At 38.6% G+C, this 18,335-nt stretch overlaps 1 protein-coding gene and 1 long non-coding RNA gene across 2 annotated transcripts in view; one reads left to right on the top strand and one right to left on the bottom strand.

Moving 5' to 3' along the window:
* Positions 1-14,865, bottom strand: part of LOC129373497 (protein NipSnap homolog 2-like) — a 37,661-nt gene extending 22,796 nt beyond the window's left edge. Inside the window, 4 exon segments of the mRNA XM_055051457.1 lie at positions 11,604-11,689; positions 13,461-13,549; positions 13,807-13,971; positions 14,755-14,865. Coding sequence (XP_054907432.1) covers positions 11,604-11,689; positions 13,461-13,549; positions 13,807-13,936 — 305 coding nt within the window. The 5' untranslated portion in view covers positions 13,937-13,971; positions 14,755-14,865.
* Positions 14,866-15,447: 582 nt separating this feature from the next.
* On the top strand, positions 15,448-18,193 carry LOC129373499 (uncharacterized). Its single transcript, XR_008607373.1, has 5 exons — positions 15,448-15,604; positions 15,696-15,716; positions 15,803-16,048; positions 17,973-18,023; positions 18,099-18,193. It is a non-coding gene; the product is annotated as an uncharacterized LOC129373499 (long non-coding RNA).
* Positions 18,194-18,335: the final 142 nt, after the last annotated feature.

Here is an 18,335-nt window from a genome sequence, read left to right as displayed (position 1 = left end):
ATATGTGTAATTTTTTGAGCTAAGGTGCAACAATTTTTTTATCTAATGATAAACAAATTTGAATACAGATTGGATACTCTGCCTTTGGTTAGAGTATCCAAAAATTGTACTCAAGTAAGAGTAGCACTACTTCAGCATATTTTTACTCAAGTAAAAGTAAAAAGCCATCCAAGAAATTACTCAAATAAGAGTAAAAACATATTTCGTAACAAGTCTACTCAAGTACTGATCAAATTATTAATCATTTAATATTTAAAACCTATGTAATCAAACGGAACAAATTATAAGGCTAAGTGAAAATCTTGGTATTTTCAGAACAAAAATTACCGCAATTCACATAAGTAACAAAAAAAAATCAAAATCAGGCAAAAGAACATTTTTTAAAATCAGTTACTTTCAATAAAAAACTAAATGTACTGATGGCGGAGAAACGACTCACCATAATAGGAAAACCGTTTATTCGCCATCATCAGTGGCTATGCTAACAAGTCATAGCATTCACAACATGCTATGCTAGCTGTAGCAACAGAGAGAAAGAGGGAGAGGGAGATTGTGACTGACAGCGCTAAGTCCCGCCTCTTAGCTCTGATTGGTTGTTTCTAGTCAGCATTGGGAGAAAGTGGAGAAGCTCAACTTTTTTCAGATTATTTCTCTCTTACCATAAAGTCTCAACATGGTGACAGTTTAAACAAGTATGTAAAAAATATGTTTCCATAAAAGAAGTTACAAACTGCAGCGTTAAATACCTCATTACCAGACTTTCACAGAAACTGCTGGTGTGTCTTTGGTGAATTTTTGGTTAAAAAAATTTTTGTTTTTCATTCAGTGGGTAGAGAATCCAGTAATAAAATTACTGTTTCCAGAACCAGTTGGAAAAATTGTTGCTGACAGAGAACCACTTGTTGGTGGTGGAAATACAAAGAGTGGCAACAAAATAAGAACAGTTTATTTGTTTGGCTCCAATTAGACGTAAAATTGAATTTCACATTGAAGGGAAGCCATAAGATTTAGTTCATAATGGTGGTTTTCTCTTAAAATGAAAGCCCTGTGTTCGGAGTTTTGGAAAACGTGCAACTTCAGCATGTACTCATAATATATTTGTGTTTACGTTTGGAGTGATGAGGTAGTTTTGGTGTGTTTGTATATGTGTGTAATGTCACTGATCTCACTCTTCAGCTACATTAGCCTGCCGAAGGAGATTTAAAACATCTGAAAAGAAGAGTGACACAGTGGAGTGAGGAACCTTTTCAGGAAACAAAGACAGTCTGGTTTCACTTTCCTGCATCTGAAATCTAATCTCTAATCAGAGACGTGACCTGCTGATTTATGCTGAGCTCACAGCCGCCATACTTTGACATTCCTGGACAATCCAAAGCCTGACCTTATCACAATGGACGGAAAGCTAACATTACTGACCTCTGTCTCTATCACACACTAAGTGATCTAACCTCTCAGGCTTCTCACTCTCACTACACACCTCCTTATCCTGCTTGTCCTTCTAATCTTTATGTTTCAGTCTCTTTTTTTCTCCTCTACACTGATGGATGGTCCAACCATATATCACAGCACAGCAGTGTTTACGTAGAGCACTACTCTTGATTTTGTGTTGTTTCAACCTTCCAGGGAAGTGAAGCCGCTCCCATTGTGCTGGGGGTCACCGTGAGTCATAAGAGGGAGCATGTGAATAATGAAAACATCACTGACTCAAACTTTTTTATATTTAAAACATGTGTGATTACAAAACACTGTTGTTTGTGCTTCCACATAAGTTATTCTTTTTGCCTGCATGTCTATTTAAATTAGATAAGAAAGCACTCTGTGGGGGTTCAAGTGTTAACATGATGCAGTTCTGCCTCTTTTCTAAAAGTGTGAGAGTCAGAATCGTGTGAATGTCAAGGAGAAGCAAAACTAAGCAAAACAAGTGGAGCATTACTCCTTTCGCGATAATGATCCACTTCAAATATATATAAAAAACTTTGTTAGATGTTACTGTGGGTTTATTTCAAATGCAATGGACAAGAAGAAGATTATCCCAAAATAAAGATAGAAAGAATAGACAAACACTGCACAAGTCTGCTTCTGCACCTACAGAAAGAGAGAGAAAAGAACCAAGAAACCAACAACATATGGGCTGTTTTGGATGTTTAATTTTAGTTCATTTAACTTTGCTGTGCTGTTTTGGATTTACAACACAGCAATGTACCATGCAGAATATACTGTAATAATAAATAGAAATCTTAAAACTAAAACCTAAAGAATATAATGCACTAACTTAAAGTGTCTCAAAAACTAAAAAATGTTCCTAATTCTTTTGTTACTGCTTCAAAAATAATAAAAAAAACGGCCACAGCTTCAGGTTGACGGACGTGAAAAAGTGTTTTAGCACCAACAAGGTGGTTTCCAATGATTTTTCTAATTAAATTTCTGAATGCCTGCAGAACTATTACTCATGACATATTTACAACATTACAAGTAAGTTTGGCTCAACTCTGTTGCATTGCACTTACACAGAGATTTAAGTGAATTTATAGAAACAATAATCTTCACATACCTACAAGCTCAGGCTTACATTGCCAGATCTCTACAAACATGTTAGACAGTTTAATTGGAGATGCATGCCGCAGCCAAAAAGGCCACACATGCGCTGAAATTGAACAATTAATGATGTTGGGTTTTTACAAGGAGACAAAATTCCCAGGTGGATGCCTCATGTATCTACTTCCCAATGTGTAGAGAAAAATAAAATACTTCCAGGATGATACATTCGAAAGGATTCACGCCGGTGTGGGCTTATTAGCAAATCTCAATGAGACAGAGACTAAAGGTCTGAAACGAATGGATATATGGATCACGTTATTGTTTACTTCCTGAAATTTCACACATGAGCACAATACATGCTATTCATAGCAGAACGGCTCCATTAACTAAATGAAACCTCGAGATCTAGGTATTATTATGTTAATGTGCCACAGAAAAGCGGAAAACGGTTTTTACTACAGAAAAACCGTTAAAGAACAACTCAAAAACCTGTTTCTACTCGTTCACTTTTTTGGCTACGCTACACACAGACGCGTTCCCATAGCAAAAAAATATTGGACACAAGAAATAGATTCCCACCGTTTACTAACAAGGTTTTTGGATTCATCTTAATTTTGGAGTAACCTGAAACCACCAACAAACGCTGACCTACTTTTTCCTAAACTGAGATCTTACTTCTCATTTAAGAAAACAATCAACCCAAAAATTCACATACTGTGCACCCTTTTTGTGTTTTGTATCTACACATCATATTTTCTACAAAAATCTGACCATTTTGTTAATTTTAATAGAATTGAAGGTGTTCATTATTGACCTATTTATTATTATCGGTCCTCATGGCACAAAGTTTGGACACCACAGAGCTAATTTAAACACCTGCTGTACTGATGATAAGTCAGAAATGGTTTTAGATCGTCTTTTTTATTTTTGGACTGGACCAAACATGCCAAATTCCTCATCCATGCTGTGGTTGTCAAAGTGAAGGAAAAATAACTGACCTACTTCCCTCTCAAATTTTTCTGAGTTTGTACTAAAGTTGTCATAGCGCAGCAAAGCACTGCGTCTAATTCCCTTCCATATATCAGGCGTACATTTAAGATTTAATATGTTATATTGATAAGTTAACTAAAACCAATGATAGTCATCAATTTTTTTGATCTTTGATACTTGGTGTCACGCTACACGGGGTCAGTATATCTCTGCCTTTAGGTCCGTTTTCTCCACCTCTCACAGGGGTAAATTAGCAGCCCGAGGGGGGACTTCACTTCACAGATGCCCTTATATAGACAGCAGACATTAGGTAAACGTATGGCAGACATTAGGTAAACTCAAACAGGCCCTGCTCAGTCAGCTGCTTTATTTGTACCACTGATACACTTCTTTGAGTTGGCATGAATGAGCGCCCCGCAGGTTAAGCAGATGGATGTGGGAAGTGGACCGCAGGTAGTGTTGGATGTGTTTGTAGCGATGATGGCTGTCACAGTTTGCATGAATCACTGTTTACACACATTACCACACTGATGCTAGACTCATGTGAGGAATAATAACCTGAACCTTGGTGAAAAGGTTCCTGGCAATGGATCCTGATACTCTGCCCAGTTTTGTAAAGTGGTAATTTCTTCTTATTACAGCAGGACATCTGACCAAATTGAGACAACATGATGTAATGTCTACAGCGTTTCAGTTTAACTGCAGTACAATATAATTTAACAGTAACTATAAGAAGACTGATAATCATAAGAGACAGGCATTCCTTATATGGTAAAGCAGGATTTTAAATTAGCTGTGTTGGGATTTTACAAAGGAATCACAGCGTATCTATGTCATCATTCATTCATCCATTTGAAAACCAACATGGTAACACTTCATTCTTATATGCATAAGTCTGACATGATACTATTATAAACATGGAGGAGTTTTTGTAATTGTCTATTGCCATAAAGTTTCATTTGGGAAATAATGACACATTTAATGTAAAGTTTACACTTTTAATGGACTTTTAAAGCAAAGTTTTAATGCAGCTTTTCTTTAAAAATGTCATTATTTATTGAAAAATGCAAAGTTTACACTTTTAATGCCAGTTATTGCATAACTTTACTTTAAAATGTCTTTTAATCTCAAAAATGTTATTAGTTATCCACAACACTCCTCAAAAATAGTTAAGACTAGAAGATATTGTATTCAGTTGAATCCTAGTAAGTCAGGAGACAGAAACAAAATGATAGTTGGTCCCTTAATGATGGCTGCCATTAAGGGACAGCCATCCTTTTATTGTTACTCTAGAGTTAGAGTAACAATAAAATCACTATTGAAAGTGTGTCAAGGCTTGGGAAAGATCTAAGTTAAAATTGCAACAATGAGTAGAAAGAGTGGAAAATTAGTAAACTTTTTAACTTTTATGAGACTCCAGCTTTTTCCACATAATGCTTAAAATAATGACTTGTTTGTCTTATTTCTGTCTTTTTTGTTTTTCTACAAAAGACCAACTCAGGATAAGAATTGAGGTCGGCTCCCTATTGTTAACCCTCTAACAGGCCAAGCGATGAAGTCACAGTTCCTTTAATGACTGACTTTTGCAAATGTTGATCAGTGTTTGAGCAAAATCATCACAGTCAGGAGGTTAAAGGTGAAAACCCACCTGGTCTGCAGCAGAACAGTGTTTCATGCACATCATTTCTTGCTATTAAAACTCATTTTTTTTGATAATTGTAATTTGTTTCTCGCAATTAGCACAAAGAGCAGCACATACATGAACTGATTGACAGCTCCTTATCCTGGTTGTTTCTGATTGGTGCGTTTCTGCAGTTCGCAAAACGGCCACAAGGAGGAGCCAGATGAGCTTTATTTTTTCACATGTCTCATATTTTGCTGTCAGGACAGAGTGACAGTTTTAACCAGAGTTGGGTAGCAACTACTTACATTTACTCAATTTACTTAAGTAACTTTTAGGCGTATTTTTGCTACTGTGTACTTTTTACTTTTACTTGAGCAATTTTATTATGAATTATCACTACGTTTACTTGATGCCAGAAGTATCAAGAGAAATTTAATGGAAAACAAACTTTTGTTTTGCATTAAGTGCAAAACAAATATGTTTTAACTAAAAATTCACCACACACAGACACACACTTGCAGTTTTGTTAAAGTTTCATAAGTTTTAGAGTGAAAGAAACTGATTCGGAAAAAAATTATTTTGCCAGATTGTTATTTTTTTACTTGTACAATTTTTTGTAATTTTTGTCCTTGAAATATCAAAATTTCCACTTAACTTCACATTTTGGTCCATCTGATTATGCAATTTTTAAACAGTAAATGATCATTTGGTCATTTACTCATTACTGTAGTACAGTTTTTACCAAATACTGTTTTACTCTTACTTGAGTAATTCATTGGGTGGACGCTTTTTACTTTTAGTTGAACAAAAATATGTTGAAGTAGTGCTACTTTTACTTGAGTACAATTTTGGGGCACTCTGCCCACTTCTGGTTTGAACAGATATGCGGCTTTCAGCATCCGTAGTCATACTGAATTGTGACATCAATGCATCACTTTGTTCGTTCTTTCAGTTGTTTTATGGTTTATAAGTTTTTTGACAAAAGCATTTGACTTGAAGTCTTTTTTTGGTTAATGAACTATTCCATTTTGATAAGAAGTTGTGTATTTTTTATTTTATAAATGTGTAGTATCTTATTTTTCTAATAACACCTTCATCTGTTATTTTAAAACCTAAGCTTTCTCAATCAGGTATTTGGCCGTTTTGCTGATGATCAAGAGGTGAACTAACTTATTATTATGGATCTAAATTACTAGTTTTATTAAATATTGCTGCTCAACATTGTGCGCAGAGAAGAAGTCAAAAAGTCATGTCTGTGAAAACTCAAAATCCCAGTTATGTTTAATCTTAGTACACTTGATTGTTCTCAGGTGTTTGGTGAAATCTCTCACAAAGAGGTAGAGCTAAACTTAGGAAAAACAAAACTCTGAGTCTTACTGAATTTTGTTTCTGTTTACAGGCTTGAGTGTCATGACATCACCTCTAGGAAGTGACTGTTGTGGAAAGTTGCAGTCAAAATGTATAAACAATATATAAACTGGCCTGTTTTGTCTCTGTGTAGACGCAAACTGATTCCTTTAATGCCCTCCGCTGTTCGAGGAAAATATGCTGCTTTTTATTACACAGCCAGTCTCAGGTTTCAGACTAAGGTAATGACTTGAGACTCACTCTCCGCAAAGAAGTCGATTCATCTTATAAGTGTTTATGCTGTCAAAAAGATACAAAAGCCGATAGAGAAACCAAAAAGAGAAAACGTACATAATGTAATGCAATGGATGTAGACGTTTGTGTCAAATATTTGAATAGTAATAAAACATCCAAAGCATAAAGCATGTGGCTTGAATTATAAATTTGGATGAACTGTAATTTTATATTCATCTTCTATGCTGATTCTTGACATTAAATATGTATTTCTGGCAACAACTAAAGCATGCATATGGCTCTTAGCATGTACATTTCTGTTCCCTACAATCTTTGATTATTATTGTTTCAGCATTAGTTCACTGCATAACTATGCAGCTCCATCAAAGCCAAACACAAAGCATACCAGGTCTAAAAATGCAGTAATAAAGCCACACTTTTAAGACCAATTATGGGTACTCAGGTAGCACTGCCCCCTTTCTTTTTCTTTAACATACAACATCTTTTACAGAAATACAAACAGAAAGCAATTAACAGAGCTGCTGTGCACAAAGCAACGCTCTCAGAAACAGAATATGTGGCTTCATTTCCTCATTTTGTGCATAAACCAAATGCATTAGCAATATCTGCTCTCAAAGGAGGTTGAATCATTTGATATTAGTTTTATCCAAGCTATTTATTTAGTAACCTGAACCTGAGCACATCAGTCAAACTCTGCTGAGAGAAAATCTTCAGAAACGTCTGAAGTGTTACTCTCATCTTCAATCACCATAAGGTGCCATTAGCTCATTCACCTCATCTGTTTTCAGGTCCATTTCCCTCCAGACCAAGAACATGTTTCAGTGATCCTGCCAGAGGAACCGAGAGCAGCCCAAACATGGAGAAATACCCCTAACAGTAACCACTGGTCAATAAAAACACTGATTGTTTCCAGGGATCCTGAATGGCAACTGGGACGTTTGGACTCAAAGTACAGTTAATAAAGCATCAGTGGATGAGAAGAGGCATAAACATGGCAAAAACACAAAACTTTACTCAGTATTTTGGTCTCATTTATAGTACAAAACCTCTTACTAAACTTGACATAAGACAAAACTAACTTAGAAGTAACTTTTCAGGAAGATGTAAGAGTTTATTCTAAGTCAATAATTTCTTAATATTTGTGTAAAAATACTACTTCTACTGGCAGATTGCTTCATTCAAAACAAGAGAAAGATGTCAACTGAAATATTCTACAAATGGAAAAACATCTTTTTCATCAATATTAAGAAATTATTGACACACGTCTTGCTGAAAAGTTACTTCTAAGTTAGTTTTGTCTTATTTCAAGTAAACAAAGACATTTGCATTAGAAACTAGACCTGAAATACTTAGTGAGACTTTATGTTTTTTGCAGTGTATCTGATCTGACTCCGTTCAGTAACATTTTATTACTTGTTTTGTTTTTGCCTGAGGGTTTGTAGTGTGAAAATCAGATGTCTTGTTTGCTGAAGTAGGAGGTCTTTAGGATTTGTGTTTGGGGATTAATGAAATAGTAGACGGGTAGAAGGATCCAGAACATAAAACTTGGGCATGGAAGGAGTTTGAAGAATTGTTGGCTTCAAGAAAGACTCTGAAAAACATTCAGCTACTCAAAAATCAAGGGCAGAATTCGCCTGTGTTCAGTTTGTGAAGAAACAACCACAGAAACCTCTTAATTTGATCAACAAGAGTTTGAGATGTTCTCAAGATTCAGAAGCTCCTGGAGAAGGTGATGTTGTTTCAGTTAACATTCAGTGTCATATAGACACTTATGGAGCGTTAAGAAAGGGAGCTATCCTCAAGCAATTGCTATGAGTTTGGTTGTCTGGTCCATATGTGCATGTGAGGCTACAAAAGGATTACAAAGGTGTCTCTTTAGGGCTACTAGAGGGTCTGCTGCAGGAGTACAAGGTACCTGGGTTGCTGGTTCGTGCTGTCTGGTCTAGGGTCCATTATCTAGCTCAGTAAAGGTCTAAAATAGAATAGAATAATAGAGAATAGCATTTATTGTCATTGAACAGGATTCAACGAAATTTCTATTGCAACTCCCGTGCAAAAAGTCAAAAAATACAATATTAAATAAACAAATACACAATAATAATAATATATACAACTAAAATTAACTAAAGGCACTCAACCACACCAAAGAAGAAGCAGCAGGTCCAATTATGGTAAAGTGCAGATGATGTGACAGTGCAAGTGCAGAACAATATGGCTGTGTGGGGGTTGGGGTGTGGGGGGGGGGGTGTATGTGAGGTTATGATATGTGTGGGAGGGGGCGGCAGGGAGTAATGGCTCTGACGGCTGTGGGGAAGAAACTGTTTCTCAGTCTGTTTGTTGTAGTCCGTATATTCCTGTACCGCTTGCCTGATGGCAGCGGCACAAACAGTCTGTGGCCCGGGTGGCTGGAATCCATGGCTATGGATCCAGCTCTCTTCTTGACCCGGCCTATGTAAATAGAGTCCAGGTCCGGGAGGGGGCATCCCACAATGCCTTGTGCTGTTCTCACCACCCGTGTCAGTTGTTTTCCTCTCCAGTGCTGTGCAGCTACCATACCACACAGTCACGTTGAGGCAGAGGACGCTCTCGATCGTCGCCCTGTAAAAGTTCACGAGCAGCCGTGAGGAAAGTCCAGCACGTCTCAGTTTCCTGAGGAAGAAGAGCCTTTGTTGTGCTTTCTTCACCAGGTGGGAGGTGTTGGTATTCCAGGAGAGGTCAGACGTGATGTGGAGGCCCAGGAACTTGATGTTGTCCACACGCTCCACCTCTTCTCCATCTATGAGAAGGGGAGTGTGACCCGTCCTCCTGGACCTTCTGTAGTCCACAATGACCTCCTTGGTCTTCCCTGTGTTCAGCACCAAGTTATTGGCTGAACACCACTGAGTGAGCTGCTGAATTTCCTCTCTGTAGTGGGTCTCGTTGTTGTCTGAAATGAGACCCACTACTGTTGTGTCGTCCGCGAACTTGACGACTGTGTTGGTGGGGTGGATGGCAACGCAGTCGTGTGTAAACAGGGTGAAGAGAGCTGGGCTGAGAACACAGCCCTGTGGTGTGCCTGTGTTGAGGACCAGTGGGGACGATGTTGAGCCACCTATTCTCACCACCTGAGGCCTGTTGGTGAGGAAGTCTCTGATCCAGTGGCACAGTGAAGCAGGCAGCCCACCTTGAGTAGCTTCAGCACCAGCTTGTCTGGGATGACGGTGTTAAATGCTGAGCTGAAGTCTACAAATAGCATCCTGACGTAGGTGTTGGGATGCTGCAGATGGGACAGGGCTGTGTGCAGAGTGATGGAGACAGCATCCTCTGTTGACCGGTTCGCTCTGTAGGCGAACTGAAGGCTGTCCAGGTCTGCAGGGATGAAGTGTCTGATGTACCTCAGAAGAATCCTCTCAAAAAAAATTCAAATTCAACCACTGCCCTCTACTGCTCTGCTGTGAGAGAAATTTGGCAGTAGTCACCCCACTGTTGCTAACACAGCAATTTCCTTGCTAAATTTAACAACATTTCAGACCAAAACATCAGTATCAGCAGGTCAAGCTACTTAAAGATCAGTAATCAGAGATCAGTGCTGTGTTTGCATTCTCAGCCCAAAGCTCTTGACGCTGATCTGATCCACTTAGATTGTTCATTTGCAGGATGTAAAGATGTAATTGAGGAACGGAAAGTTTGGAATCTCATCTTTTCTTTTTGCACAAGATGTAGTTCTGTTGGTATCTTTAATCTAAAGCTGAGCTTCAAGTCTAAAACCATGATTATCAGTCAGGAAAAGGTAGATAACTGCTGGGAAGACGGGGATCGGTCTCTTCTCCTGCAGAAGACTTGAACTGAATTGTTGTCCTGTAACGAGTGCTGGAGCAGGAGGCAGGTAGACCAACTTTGTCTTCATTCACAACAGAAACAAAAAGTGAGGCTCCTGAAGCTGTCTGATTGAACTCTACTGTCATGAGTTTTGGCTGAAACGAGGAAGATCCTTGACAAAGTGGCTAATCTTGTAGATAAACATCTGCTCCTCATTACTGAAGAGAGTCAGTTAAGTTAGCTGAGCATCTGATCATGATTTATCTTGGTCTTTTCCCTTTGGAGGTTTGCCAGGCACCAGGAAAAACCCAAAGACAGAAAATGCTACATATGCAGGGTTTCCCCAAGTGTAAAATAAGCCTGATGGGCTACCAGGCTTCACCTGCTGCCCCTTCAGGTTCAGCATTGTGTTTACTTATAAGCAGGATTTTTGATACACCTGTAACAACAGCTGTATTTCCTTTGACCATACAACTGAGAAAGTTGCCATTTCAAACATACATTTATTTAATGGAAACGTCAATTTTGAAAAAGTTCTAGTTTTACAATGACAAGCCTTGGTGCTAGGATGAGGTGTTTTTTTTAAGCTGTATCAAAATTGACTTATTTTGCAAAACTGCAAAGGAAACACTTACCTAAAGATTGTTAAAGAGCAATCTTTAACAACAAACTACGTGTTTTGTTTGAGATTCAAAGGCTGTGAGAGAAAAAACAAACAGTCATGGACTCTCTTCACTCGTTCTCGTTTTTTTCTCTCTGTTATCCTCTGTTTTCCCTCTTTCTGGCACCACAGGATCATAAAGTGCAGCTATTGGTTTAACAAGGTGAAGCAGTGTTTCTACTCTCTCTCTCCTCCTCTCTCCGTCTATCTCTCTCCTTCGCCTTCTTAGCCAATCGACAGTGTCCTGATTAACATCATTTAGCTTTCCCCCCTCCCTCTTCCTAAAGGCCCTGGTCAGCTGTGATAGGCTTGCTGGGAATAAAACCTGGACGGTGTGGGAGGTGAGTGACATTTTGGAGCGAGATGGCGAGAGGGACGGTCGCCACATACCTGCATGGAGTGCTTCTCCTGGCTCTGTGGAAACCGTCGCAGCAAGGAGGTGGGTCCCCCTTCGGCGCATGTATGCAGGGCAGCACCTGCAGGTCAGGTGTCGCATAAAATGCATCATCAAAAAAATATGCATGTGTGAAGTTAATATTAGATTTTCAATGCTACTGGAGATCTTGTAGGCCTTCGTAGTTTAGTTTTAGTTAATTAAGAGATGACATATTTTAGATATTTATGTATTTCTTATATAATCTAATCAAGAACTTATAAAAAATGTCCAAATATCTACTAGTTTTTAAATACCTTTCAGGGTAAAGAAAAAGAACAGACATGCAGGTGCAATTTACCTGAAACCTGGCTGTAAAAGTCAAGTAATGTGACCATCTTTTTTGATAAAATTAAACATAAATATTTGATTTTCAGGGGAATATTTTAAAAATCTGGCTCCTTTTACTGTCTAGTGATTAAAAAACACTGAGGACTTCTCTGTAATCTTAAAAGGACAAAGTGTCTTTTCCATCTAAAGTCCAAGATGTTGACGTATCTTACTAATAAACATTTAATATGGTGATAAATTGTAATTGTACGTTAAATGCTTGACACATTATGCATTAATTGAGTAACTCTGTTATTTTAAAGTACATACATTGATGTAATTTATATTTCTAAATGTATATATAGAAAAAATAAGTATAATAGTAAAAGTTATTTGATATTGTCAAATAAGTTTTACTTATGTGAACTGCAAAAATTTGAACAACAAAGTTCAACGCATTTTATTGTGATTTTATGTGATAAATCAACACAAAGTAACAAAGTTGTAAAGTATAAAGAAAAAGATCAATATTTTTTTAAGTATTATTTTTTGATATGTCTAATTAAAAACTATATATTTGAGTTTTGTGGGAGAATAAAAGTAATTTCTGTTCTGTTTAACTTCCCATCTGCTCTGTTCAGTTTCCATGTCTTTGCTAAATAAATGCATTTACACCAAGATGCTGCAAAGTCTCATGCTGCTGCCGATGCTGTACAGTAATGTGTTAGCAACTCAATGCTGCATTGCCAAGCTGCACAGTTAAGATGCTGAGTTCATGGTGGCGCACAGTGCAAGTGAGACTTCTTCCTGCTTTCTTTCAACAATCTTTCCTCCTGGCAAATCCGCCTAAAAGGTCAGATTTGTGGAGAGTATGACGAACAGCTCACCCATAACTAGCCTTTTGGCTAGTTATGATTTTGTTGTTTGTGTGGCTTCAAACAACAGTTTGGATCAAACTGTTTCATTTTATTGATGAACAGATCTATAAATATCGTTTCCCAACTTCACCTGTTTGTTGTTCTGGATCAGTATGAACTGTATTTATACTGAAATTAAATCCCTGTTGGATGAACCATCAACATAAAAGTCTGATGTCTGTTAGAACATGACAAAAATGTGAAAAAGTTCCAATTCTGTAAATATTTTTCCAAGGCATTTTAACTACAGCTGGATCCATTCAGTTGTTTCATCTTCAAATGGTTACAAATCAACACAATACAATAAACCAACTGTGTGATGTTTCTGTAAATAAATCTAAAACATAAAATACTAAAGCACTTAAAAGTCAAATCTGAATAAATACTGAGGGTATAGTTACAAGTTAATAAAACCAAAATTAATAGCTGTAGTCCTGTCAAGACACATCCTTCCAATAAAACATGTATTTTTAGTAGATCTAAGTCTTCAGTTTTGCTTGAAGAATTTGTTTTCTAAAGCAACAACAGATCTTAAAGGAGCTTGCAGACAGAGCTGAGTGACTGAGCAGCTGAGTTATTTACTGTGTTGTTAATGTACATGGCATTACTGTGACATCAGCAACTCACATTCTTCAGGAATCCCTGCAGACTGCGTTTTACATCTGGACTGTGGTTTCTTAAGCTTTTCCTTTTATAGCCGTTCCCTGCATGTGTTTCTATTTTTGGCAGCAGAGATTGGTGAAATACGGAACATAGGTGCAGAAAAGTGTGAGAATTATGAGTGCAGAGGCATGCCTTTTCGGTTAGGCAGTGTTTGCTATCAGCTGCAGATAAATCAACACTTGTAAAAACACACAAACTCAAAGTAAGATAAAATAATATCTATCATAAATTCAAACTCTGAGGCTGCATGTTTAATACAACATTTTGTAACTTTTTTCACACTACTGTTTGTAACCAGGTGTATATGTACCATCCTCTGGAGGAGCCGGTGCAGGAGCTGGATTTGGGCCAAGTGGAGCTGGAACTGGAGCAGGAACTGGAGCAGGCTTTGGTGGAGCAGGTCTTGGTGCTGGTCTCGGTGGAGGTAGACGACAGCTCATTTTCTGCTTGGTTTTATTGACTCTGATTACATTTCCTGTTTTTTGGGAAAAAAAACCCAATGAACTGCAACACTTTAAGAGAATTTAGTTCTTGTTTCCAACACTTCAGCTCATAAAATAAGACACTTACTGGAGGACGGTGCTTTTGTTTCAAAGTTAATCAATTCGGTTTCAACCAACAAGAAAAAATAGACTCAAATTTGTGAAGCTTTTTTCACCTCTATGCTATAACATCCCTGACATCCATGTTCTGTAGATCTATCGGAGCTGACATTAGTCATACTTGTGATCATTTGCCGAGTGATACCTATAAGTATGTTGTGTTTAGGAACGGCTTGGTATAACAAACACCTGAAGTAAAAACATCAGTTTCAAGATATCGCAATATTATGATTAGGGGCGATGGTGACGACGACTGTAGGAATTCACCCCGTAATCGGTTGATCACCGGTTTGATTCCCAGTCATTCTGCCCCCCATCATTTGAAGCAGGGCTCTTCAGAAGGGCCGATGGTGCAAAATCTATCTTTTTATTGTCATAATGTATCAATATATGTTATATTGATACATTATGACAGTCAATAACATAAGACATTGATCATGATGCAACAAACAAAGGGCTTCATCAGTTGCAATTAACTGGACTTTTGGGAAGTTAGGAGAGCAAACTGGAAAAAACATAGGAAAGTTCTTAAATATTCACAAGTAAATTATGTCATTTTAATTCCTTCTCTAAAAAATATTGAGCTACATGCCTGATGGAAATGGCTATATTAAGAAACTTTTGTGAATAATAAACCAATTTAAATTCACTTGTACCTTAGGAGGATATGGTGGACAAGGAACCGGGGCATTAGGACCTGGAGGCATAGCACCAGGCGGAGTAGGACCAGGCGGAGTAGGACCAGGCGGAGTTGGACCAGGCGGAGTCGGACCAGGCGGAGTTGGACCAGGCGGAGTAGGACCAGGCGGAGTCGGACCAGGTGGAGTAGGACCAGGCGGAGTCGGACCAGGCGGAGTCGGACCAGGTGGAGTAGGACCAGGCGGAGTCGGACCAGGTGGAGTAGGACCAGGCGGAGTCGGACCAGGTGGAGTTGGATCTGGCAGTTACAGGCCTGGTACATTCGGTCCAGCTGGTAGTGGACTGGGAGTAGCTGGTGAGAAATGCTTGTTCCAGTTTATTGTTGATTCCATGTTTGTCTATAAACTCACCAGCAGTGAACCGTCATGTTTGGTTTCTTCTTCCAGGTGGAAAACCTCCCAAAACAGTGGGATCTGTAGAAATGGATCGCAAATTTTTGCTGCAATTGCATTAAGGCAAAATAAAAAATGAGGCGTTTCCACTTTGTTACAGGTGCTGGTTATGGTGGATTTGGACAGGGAGCTGGAGGTGTAGGAGGAGGACTGGGACCAGGTGGTGTCAGTCCTGGAGGCTTTGGAACTCGTCCTGGTGGAGTCGGTCCTGGTGGAATCGGTCCTGGTGGAGTTGGACCTGGTGGAGTAGGACCAGGCGGAGTAGGACCAGGCGGAGTCGGACCAGGCGGAGTAGGACCAGGCGGAGTTGGACCAGGCGGAGTCGGACCAGGCGGAGTAGGACCAGGTGGAGTTGGATCTGGCAGTTACAGGCCTGGTACATTCGGTCCAGCTGGTAGTGGACTGGGAGTAGCTGGTGAGAAATGCTTGTTCCAGTTTATTGTTGATTCCATGTTTGTCTATAAACTCACCAGCAGTGAACCGTCATGTTTGGTTTCTTCTTCCAGGTGGAAAACCTCCCAAAACAGGTGGGATCTGTAGAAATGGATCGCAAATTTTTGCTGCAATTGCATTAAGGCAAAATAAAAAATGAGGCGTTTCCACTTTGTTACAGGTGCTGGTTATGGTGGATTTGGACAGGGAGCTGGAGGTGTAGGAGGAGGACTGGGACCAGGTGGTGTCAGTCCTGGAGGCTTTGGAACTCGTCCTGGTGGAGTCGGTCCTGGTGGAGTTGGACCTGGTGGAGTTGGACCTGGTGGAGTTGGACCTGGTGGAGTTGGACCTGGTGGAGTCGGTCCTGGTGGAGTTGGACCTGGTGGACTTGGACCTGGTGGAGTTGGACCTGGTGGAATCGGTCCAGGTACAAAAAAGTTTTCTTAACGTTATTTCTGAATTGATTCTTTAGGTTTTTACTTTAAGCATTCTGAGAATTTAGTGAATAATAGTAAAACTTACCCAATGGTAGTTCAAATTTTTAAAATCGGAATAATTGCCTGATTACAATAACCGACTTACAAAAGATTCAGTCATGGAAGTTACTTACGCCATTAGTTATCGCTTCTTTTCAAATTACAACCAGAAACTTCAAGGTTTTATGTGGATTTTTGTCTGACACATCCCACAAGGTAGCAGGTAACTGAGAAACAAAAGTTAAACAATAAGTGGTTGATAATACCAACAAAAATATGCAAAGTTTGCTGGTCATATTCATATCTATTCTACTATCTTTAGTCAAACTGAATTCAGCATTGTCTTCTAAGCTAATTAGTTTACAGAGATAGAAAATTTAATTTAATCTCAGTGTATACAAATGTTCTGTGAAGCTCTCATGTTTGTGGGACAAAATTGGTGAATAAACAGGATGATGAAGACCAAATGACAAAAAAAAAAAAACAGGTTAGGTTTAACGGTTGGCTGCAAAACGATACCTAGAGCTAAATGCAAATGAGCGTCTGTTGCAGTTTTCAGAGATGCCCTCAGTCTAATCGCATTGATCTTTAGTCAATTTCCAATAAAAAGAGGGCAAAACATTCACTGAGACATACAGCAACAGACCTGCAGAGTGTGCATCATTTTCCTTCTAACTTCACATAAATTTCTACTGACAAGCATAAACATAAACATAACATAAAAAAACTGTTAAACACTTCAATATTTGGCAAGGCACTAAATATTAAGTAAAAGCTCCTGTAATGTGTAGAATCTAAACATTTAGTTTATAGGCTGCTTGTTTAATACAGTGAAAGTCACTCAAACAAACATAACTTGAAGTCTAAACTCTTGCACCGTGACAATACCAGATTAATCTAAATATTGTTTTTAAATAAACACAAAACTGGAAGATAAGCACTGTGTACATAGATCATTATTTCATTTCCTCTGACATCAACGTTATAGGCTATTGTTCAGGGACCACCCGCACACGTAGTGATAAAGGATATAATGTGTTAGGCATGGGAGTCCCTCAATAAACAATGGAAGTCATTACGTCAACCAGACAGATTTGCTTTGGAATTTGAAGCCTCCTTGTTTTTCATCCCTCATACATGCGCGTTGCCTGTGCAGGATGAAAAATGTTGATGATATGATGAAAGCAGCTGTTACAGAATAAGTCCCAGTTTTGGCAAACCTTTTGAAATCCCCCCATTGTCCCGGTGGGTAGAATATGGGTCAGTAAGAGGATAGAAAACATTCATAGAAAAACCTTATGTACTTATTTTATTTGTTAAACTCCATTTGTTGTGTTTTTATTACACAGAATGTAAGTTTATGTCTTTTCAAATGTTTAACTTATAACTGAAACTTGTCCTGACTGTTCCCAAGTTGACTATGAATATTTTTAAGGCAGGCTTAAGAAACTGTCATTTCTTAGGTAATGAACTTAATTACTATTAGGCCTCTATTAGAGGCGATTAATTACCAAAAATTATGATTTACATAATTAAATACTGGAAGAACTGCTTTAGTGACCATCTGAAAGTAGTTTAAAATAATACAAACTCAACAAAAGGTAAATCTGAGGAAATAAACCCAGACTTACATAAAGATAAAAAAACAAAATAGACAGTCATAATATGTCTCAATATTTAAAACTATAGCAACAAAGCCAATATTACAGAAGTAGACTAAAATGAAGAATTATGTCCCAGTATTATAAACTAGTTTACTTTATTAGCTGAACCAATTGAAAGAAGCATTAACACTGACCACTAGGAATTAAGTCATAATAATGTAACTCAAACTGGTTTGCATACAAACATTAACATTTATCTAAATGTCTCTAGGTGTTTATGCAGGATATGGCGGTGGTTATGGACCCAAACCCCCCAAAACAGGTGAGTACATTTTCTAAACTTCTTTCCCTCTTCAGTTCTTAGCTAAATGTGGTTGATGTGTTTTTGTTACCACAGGTGGGGCAGGAACAGCTCTTGGAGGAACAGGTTATGGGCCTGGAGGAACTGGATTTAGACCTGGGGGTACAGGAGTCGGACCAGGGGGTGCAGGATTTGGTACTGGGGGTGCAGGATTTGGTACTGGGGGTGCAGGATTTGGTACTGGGGGTGCAGGAGTTGGACCTGGAGGTGCAGGATTTGGACCTGGTGGTGCAGGAGTTGGACCAGGGGGTGCAGGATTTGGGCCTAGTGGTG

Source organism: Poeciliopsis prolifica, unplaced genomic scaffold, assembly GCF_027474105.1.
Source record: "Poeciliopsis prolifica strain line A6 unplaced genomic scaffold, Auburn_PproV2 SCAFFOLD033, whole genome shotgun sequence".
In the NCBI taxonomy this organism is placed as follows: Eukaryota; Metazoa; Chordata; class Actinopteri; order Cyprinodontiformes; family Poeciliidae; genus Poeciliopsis; species Poeciliopsis prolifica.
The sequence above is the reverse complement of the archived record's forward strand: the minus strand, read 5'-3'. Positions and strand labels throughout refer to the sequence as shown.